Source organism: Felis catus, chromosome D1 (genome assembly GCF_018350175.1).
Source record: "Felis catus isolate Fca126 chromosome D1, F.catus_Fca126_mat1.0, whole genome shotgun sequence".
Lineage (NCBI taxonomy): Eukaryota > Metazoa > Chordata > Mammalia > Carnivora > Felidae > Felis > Felis catus.
This window is the reverse complement of record NC_058377.1, coordinates 103,309,979-103,317,823: the sequence shown is the minus strand read 5'-3', so window position 1 is coordinate 103,317,823 and position 7,845 is coordinate 103,309,979. Positions and strand designations below refer to the sequence as shown.

Genomic DNA, 7,845 nt, shown 5'->3' with positions numbered 1-7,845 from the left:
ATTCGAAAGGAAATCTTCCCCGTCTGCAGGCTAGCTGATAGGTGTGGGGCAATCTGCCTTTTCTAGGCTGACTGGCCTCGGGAGTTTTTCCCGGTGGCCTGGCATCACGGAGATTTACCCGGCACGCTCGACGGAGCCTGGCCCTTGCTGGGAGGATTAAATTTCATCCAATGTTGAAACCACTTGAAATTCCTCTTGCTCATCCAAAGATACAGAAATAAAAGAAGCGACTCGTGGTCCTGCTGAGGCAAGATCTTTATTGTTAGCCGCTCTTCCATCTACTTTCTATCTGCCAAAAATAGATGGATCCAAGTAACAGGAGAATCACATGCACATGGATGTTACCGCACACCCCGCACATTTCATCAAAAGATCAAATTGTATTTTTTACTGTGTTTATCTGTAGACTTCAGGGCTCTACAGAAGCTTTTGAGTGGAAAGAGGACAGTTTTACCACTTTCACTTTTTCAGTGTCCCCCGACATCCGGGAGGTTTGTTCTTGGGTGGGCTGAGGCAGGAGGCCACACCATTCTTCTTAAACGCCCTGGCCTAAACACTGCCTAGTAACTAACACTCGTGCACATACCATAAATCGACCGAAGTTGATACCCAAATTGGACTTATTTTTCCTCTTCACCAATCACTTTATCGCCCTGGTGGAAGCCCCTTTGCTTCCTGCATTTCTGTGTTACTCCTTAGTATTAAGAGAGTAGGTGTTCAGCCACTTTATGAAGAGCTGAGGATTCAGTCATTCTAAACCACTTTGGAACTATGTAGGTCTCCCTGAAATATTTACTTGTCCTCTGCCTGTTTGACCAGTGGTCACAAGAATGAGTCATCCACTGGGCTTTAATCCACATGAGGCTGAAATAACAGCAATACCAAGGCGATGACTTTATTAAAACCTTCACTTCCCTCAAACCTGATCATTTCAAAGCTAATTTTATTTGATGGTTGGCCTGTGAGTTTGTGCCAATTTGCAAGTGTTTTCCAAATCACCTTCTTAAACCAATGCAAAGTTTACCAGTTCTCATACATGTAATTCCTTACCGATTCAGAAAAACAGAATCTCTCTCCTAACAAAGGACTTTTCTAGAGGCTGTGGGATAGAAGGACTCCTCTTTACAAAATATGAGTTAGGGGTTAGGAACTAAACTCATATATATATATATATATATATATATATATATATATATATATATATACATACACACACACGCACATATATACACACACACACAAATGCCTTTACATATATATATAATTACATTATACATTTTATATAAATCTTATAGTTGCATATTATATAACTATAGATAGTTTATATGTCTATAAAAATATGATTCCCCAGAGATCCTATCCATATATAGATCTAAGAAACAAGGGAACTAAAACCTAAAGGCCAAAAATCTCTTTTGGGTTCTGGACTCTTAAAAAAACCATACTTCCACAGTGTTGCCATCATTCCTATCTGTATTTTGAGACACAACCCTAGAACACGGGCCTGTTGTCAGTCCCTTCTTCAATGTCGCGTCCATTTCAGAGAAGCAAGATGCACAGTTGACACGTTCAGATTCACACACTTTTGCGACTTTGTTATTAGAGCTGAGTGCTCATTTCTCCCTTATTCTGTCTACATTTTTCTAAGGATTTTCCCCATACTTCTTTCTTTTTAAAAAACAATTTTTTTTAACATTTATTTATTATTGAGAGAGAGAGAGAGAGAGAGAGAGAGAGAGAGAGAGAGAGGAGACAGAGCATGAGCAGGGAAGGGGCAGAGAGTGGGGAGACAGAGAATCCGAAGCCGGCTCCAGGCTCCGAGCTGTCAGCACAGAGCCCGATGCAGGGCTCGAACTCACAAACTGTGAGATCATGACCTGAGCCGAAGTCGATCGCTCAACCAACTGCGCCACCCAGGCTCCCTGCTGAAAGTTTTTTTTGAAGAAACTGATACAGAACTCTTATCACAATGCTGGGCGTACACTCAGGGGGACTTGGCTGCTTACTAATCAAGACTCACACAGCTTCCTATTTTTCTCCTATTCAGTAGTTAGTACTTGTACCTTTCCTGGACCCTCTGCCACTTCGAATGTGCTTCTTACAGATAAATATTTCTACACATGTAACTCAACAAAGCTTAAGTCATGCTCCCTTGATTTCCAAAACTTCTGCCAACGTCTGCTCTGCCTCATCTGCTGAATATAAAAACAAAACACTTGGGAGCCACTTCTTTCAGATTCAGGTTTGTGTTCAGTTACTCCCCAGTAAGAAACTGTATTCCCATCTTTATCCATTAAACAGAAAGAGCCTAAAATACTTCATAGGTAAATCTACGAGCTTCACATTAATAAACAGGTACTTTATCCATTAGAAATACTGCTCTTAAGCAGAAGAAAAAGTTCAAATCAGAGAAAGCTTAAATGAAGTAAGCCTCTATGCTTTTACTGAGACAGTATCTACCTATACCCCAAAGTTACAAATGAAATAAAACCAAACATTAACCTCGAGTGGCAGCTGGACCCAAATGTTTACTGCCTCACTTTCTTCTAACCAGCCAACTCTTCCTCTTCTCATGATTTCTCTTTATTTGGTACCCAGCCACCCTCTGAGATACAACCGAACTCCTCCCTCCTCCAGAAAATGATTTCTGGCCCTCATCGAGCTCCTCCCTAGAACTCCCTAACCCTAACCTCGTGCCTCACAATTCCAACCAGAACTGATGTCTTCTACACATACAAGGCCATTTCCACAGATGTATATTGCAGAGCAGGGCCTTCCTTGCCCTGTATTGCCACAGTGCCTCTCCCAGAGTCCTCATAACACTGACCTCGTGGAGTTGTGGACACAAACCCTTGTGGGAAAAAGATGAAAGCTAAGTCACCCCATCCCAATCTCTTGCAACCTATGCGGTTAGCCCTCTCTGACTCATGGTTCACTTAAGAGCACAGTAAGTAAACTAAACTGATTTGGGTCCCCCATCCACGATGGTGACTTTAACTGGTAGCATAAAATAACGTCACACCTGAGAACTTCTGGGTTTACACTGCAGCACTGGTTCGTACGCCTGACCGCAAATGACCTTTTCCATTAATGCCCACATTTACTAGTTGGGGTCTTTCATACAGTGTTTCTTTCAAGATCATCGAACACAATGCCCTGCCCCTTTCTTGTGAAGCATGGAGGCTTTGCTGTATATTGCTTCAGTATCGCTGGCATTCCCACTTGGAACAGAGTGGGTCTCGCCCTCTCCTCATGACTAAGTCCAGAGAATGTGTGGTAAAAGGAGTTTTGTGACATTTTAACCTGAGTAGTATTCCAACCATTGTGCATGAATGCTTGGCTTACAGTGCCTATGTCGCCACATTGCTGATTACAATAAATGTGAGGTAACCTAGTACGAGTTGTGCCCAATCCAAAACTCAAAAACATTTGTGGGCACTCTAAAGCAGCCTGGAGCTTCCTAATTTCACAAGTCTGGTGGGCCTAATCTTTTCCCCAAACCGAATCTTAACATCTCCAGTGCTCTCTTCTTAGCTAGGCATGGGCAACAAATACTGCCCGTCATGCAAATTTTGTTCTAGTAACATATCAGGACACATAATGGGGATTGTTTTTCCAGTGCTAGGGATAGACTACATGGGTCAATTTTCCAACCCTCTGTGACACAGAGGTGCAGTGAAAGAAGTTCATAATTAGGCCTCTAAAGTGAAGGGCACATAGGCTTTAGAGTGAGAAAGATCTGAGTTCAAACTGAAGTGTGCCATTTGCTAGGTGGGTAACCTTGAACAAGTTGTAATTTCTGTGACCCTGTTTTCTCATCTGCCAAGAGGGGAGAACACTACCTCCCTCAACAGAGTTGTGGAAATTACACACAGAGCCCCTGGCGTACTGCTACAATACAGTACATACTCCATAAACGTTAGTTACTATTTTTATTATCTGTGAGTTTGAATTGGCTAGTAGAGTCCATGATTTTTCATTCACTGTTTCAGTCTTCTCTGACAAAGTCATCTAGGACTAAAGTTAAACATACATTTATCCTGTAAGACTGTTAAATACTTGTAAGGTTAACTTAGTGGGTAGAAAAGGTTAGAGCACTAAAGTGGAAGGATGTTGCCCTTGTCCCCACTCCCTTATGGTCCAAAACACACACACACACACACACACACACACACACACACACTCTCTCTCTCTCTCTCTCTCTCTCTCTCTCTCTCTCCACAATAAACCTTATGCCCATTTGTCCATGTCTCCAACCATACTTGATGAAAATGCCTGTGGTCTTAAAAGGTTAGAAAACTTTCAAAACTTAAGAATGGGAAAGTGAGGCCTCAGGGAACTGTGTATATTCCACTAGAAAAGGAAGGGGGAGAGAAGAGGGAAAACTGCTATATTTTCTTGTCATTAGTAATATAATGGCTCCCGTGTGCTGGAATCCCAGTCTGATGAGAAGAAATGACTCGAAGGTCACGAATGGATCTAACTGTCCACTGTGAAAGCTCTCGCAACACCTTCAGGCCCCACAGCTTCTTCTCAAAGAGACCACCATCTCCAACAACGGTAGGCATCCCATCAGCCTCATTGGGGGGGATCTTGTGTTCCAGGAGCATCATTAATTCCTCCAGTTGGTAAGCAAAGGCAGCAACTTGGAGTAGAAGGGTATGTATTGCTTGATGGAAGTCCCCTTCAGCTGGAGTAAAATGTACCTGTTGGTCTTCTAAAAGCCTGGCCAACATAACATGGAAGGCACGATAAGCTTGGAGGTTGTCTTGGAGTCGTTCTGCCTCAGTCAGCTCACTCCATCGATCAGTGCTTGCCACTGGCACACCATCCACAGAGTCCAGGTTTATGTTCTCGTTCAGGCCCTGATGCTTCATCTGGCCAAGGATACATAAAAACATCATATCTTCTGTAATTACCCCAACATTTTTATTTCATCCCTAAATCTCATGTAAAATCTTTTTCATCTTCCTGGTCAAAAAGGATCCAGATTGTAAAGAAAGTAACAAATCTACAAAAGGAACTCTTTATTTGAGATCCAATGATGGGACTTTAGGAAGACCTTATTGTCTCTGAAATTATACATACTGTTTTGACTACCTGTTCAGTTTTTGTGGGAGAATCTGCAGTTTTCATTGGATTCTAAAGGTTGAAAACCACTGGTCTAGAATGCTTCCTTCCCACTTCAAACTGCCTCCTGGAAACTGGAGTATTTTAAATCATATTGGAGATTTAAGTAATTTAAACATACTTAAAAACACTGGGTACATCTATGAAGCCCTAGAATTAACCCACTGCAGAATTCTTCTAACCCCGTCTCTTCCATTGTCCACTCTCAATGATGAGGACAATCCTTTAAGAGAATTCAGTGGGAATTCGTTTTTAAAAAAAAAAAAAAAAATCAGACCCTTTGGTATCTCAAAGAGTCTGATTTCTAACTGGTGAGGCTGTACGAATCTATATTCAGAACTCTCACAGGGCCTTCAGTGTTCCTATAGGCCTTAGATGGACACCGATGGGGATCTCCTTCTATCAGAAAACCAGTCTGGAACTCCCAGTGAATTTTCTAGGGGATCCTTTTGACAGTGTAGGTGACTATTCTATTTAGACACAGGGAGACTTGGTATAAATTATGAAAAAGTGGGTGGCTAGGAGAAATTCTTTGGATCTGTGCTGCTCTTCTCTCAATCCTATACACCTCACTCTTTACACAGTGCAAAAATTCAGAACGATGTATACGAAGAACCCATACTTAGAGGGCCCACGGCTAATCTATTCTGGTAGAATTCAGACTGTAGGCGATCAGATTAGGAACAGCCTCCAAGACATACAGCCAATCCTACCCAGAACCCCATGTATATTTTCTTATTCAAAGAGCATGTCTCCTAAATAGCCTAGAGAAGAAAATAAGGTCACAGGAGTTTCCTTAAGGGAAGGAACCATGAAGAACCATGTCAAATGACGGGCCCAATCTATGAATGACTATATGAGGAGGGCCTTCACGATTGGCAATGGGGGCTGGGACAGACATGGTGGTAACGGGCTCCATCAGAGGAGATGAAGTGAAAACAGACAACAGCAAAATAGGCAACTTACATAAGATTCCATAAGAGCAGTCAGATCTGAACGAATCTTCCTTGCTAGCCAGATAGAGCGGCTACAGAGGTCCCGGCGGTGAGGGGTCAGCGATGAGTGCTCTGCGAAAGCCATCCCCTAACTCAAATGTCCCAGGAAACAAGTGAGCTGGGTTTGCTTCTGTCTACACTGGTCCAAATAAGAAATGTGACTCTCAGACTAAATCCACTGGGCATTCTGTACTAATGGGATTGTGCACCCCACCCCCACCCCCTGCCTGACTCAGAGGTGGCAGCAAATTCCTGGCTGTGGATTTTTGTGCCTGTGGAATCAAAGGCCCCTTTTTAATCAGCTTTTTTTCCTGCAGTGTCTGCCTCCATCTCTCTCCTCCACTCAGTGCCTAGCCTACTTGTTTTTATGTCATTGTTTTGCTTTTGCACTTAGCAACAAGGTCACTATCACACTAATCCTCATGACACCCCTGCCTAATGTGATCTGTATTATATACATATAATCATTTAATTTTATTATTACCCTCCTTTGTATTCCCCATGTCCTCCTCTTTCTTTCCTTTTTTTGGCCTGGTAAAGTGTTCAAGAATATTAAGTTATTACTATAAATACAACCGCCACTGATTAAGCAGCTACTCTGGACCAGACACTGTGCTAAAGGCTTTAAAGCCTTTATTCGACCTATGGAATAATTCTATGAGATAAATATTAATTTCCCCATTTTACATACGAAATTGAGGCTTAAAGAAAGTAAATAATGTACACAAAACCCAGAAAGCAGGCACAAAATTTCAATATAGGTCTCTGATTTTACAGCTGTTTCTCTCATTGACTTTCCAATTTCATTCTTCAGGTTTTTCACATTTGTTAAGAAACAAAGTTTATGTGAAACAGGTCCCTTAAAAATACAGCATCTTTTCATTTGTATCACTTCATTATGTATCTAAAGTTAGTTTAATTTACACTCAAAAATCAGCAAAGTAAGCATCTCTAACCTCGATCATGGTGCCTTCCTCATAGCTACAGGATGAGGAAGGTACTGTTTAGGCCTGTTTTCTTCCAAAGGACAGGAAACACCCAACCCTGACCGGGTAACATTTCTAAGGCAGTCTCAAGTGACAACATTCTTTTCTTTTTCTTCCTTAGCCCAGTCACACCACACTGCTTCTCAACAAGATAAGAGAATGAGCTGGGCTTTGAAATGAGGGCAAAAGAGTTTAACAGCATGTGCAGAGTTGTTCTTCTATTGCATTTAACTCCGTAGGTTAGAGGATGATACTTACTGACCCAAGAGCTGCAAGTGTCATCCCTGAATCAATCAATTAGCTCCCACTGTTTCATAGCATAGACGTTGCCTCTACACTGAAACCCACACCTCAGGTGCAAACTTCCGTAAGTAAACAATAAGCGAGAGTAAGAAGGGAGAAAAGTGAGAAGTGGGTGCTGTCATAGTAGGCCTTTTAAGAATGTAGGAGGATTCTAGTTCTTTTTTTTAAGTTAGTACTTGCGTGGACACGGAGTTTTCTGAAAAAGCACCGATATTGAATGCCACCAAAGTTTTGTCACTTATCAGACTAACATAAACTTCACAGCATCCTTAACGTTCTCTCTACTAGACTAATAAGGCCACCTTTTCTACAAGTCTGCCAAAACATGGGAGGGATTCCCAAGTTTGCCAGATGATCACAGAATCCTATGGCAACTCAGCATTAGAAATCAAGAACTAAAATGAGTCAGATGCTAACTGTCTGATTCTCAA

At 41.9% G+C, this 7,845-nt stretch overlaps 1 protein-coding gene across 1 annotated transcript; it reads right to left on the bottom strand.

Moving 5' to 3' along the window:
* Positions 1-3,915: 3,915 nt before the first annotated feature.
* CNTF (ciliary neurotrophic factor) lies at positions 3,916-7,809 on the bottom strand. Its single transcript, XM_003993402.6, has 2 exons — positions 6,097-7,809; positions 3,916-4,877 (listed from the first exon to the last, which is right to left on the bottom strand). Exons 1-2 carry the CDS (start codon positions 6,208-6,210, stop codon positions 4,389-4,391), a joined length of 603 nt encoding a protein of 200 aa, XP_003993451.2. The 5' UTR covers positions 6,211-7,809; the 3' UTR covers positions 3,916-4,388.
* Positions 7,810-7,845: the final 36 nt, after the last annotated feature.

Coding starts and splice junctions, on each gene's coding strand:
- CNTF (XM_003993402.6), bottom strand. CDS start 6,210: ATGGCTTTCGCAGAGCACTCATCGCTGACCCCTCACCGCCGGGACCTC. Junction 4,878..6,096: donor CTGCTCTTATGGAATCTTAT/GTAAGTTGCCTA, acceptor ATCCTTGGCCAG/ATGAAGCATCAGGGCCTGAA.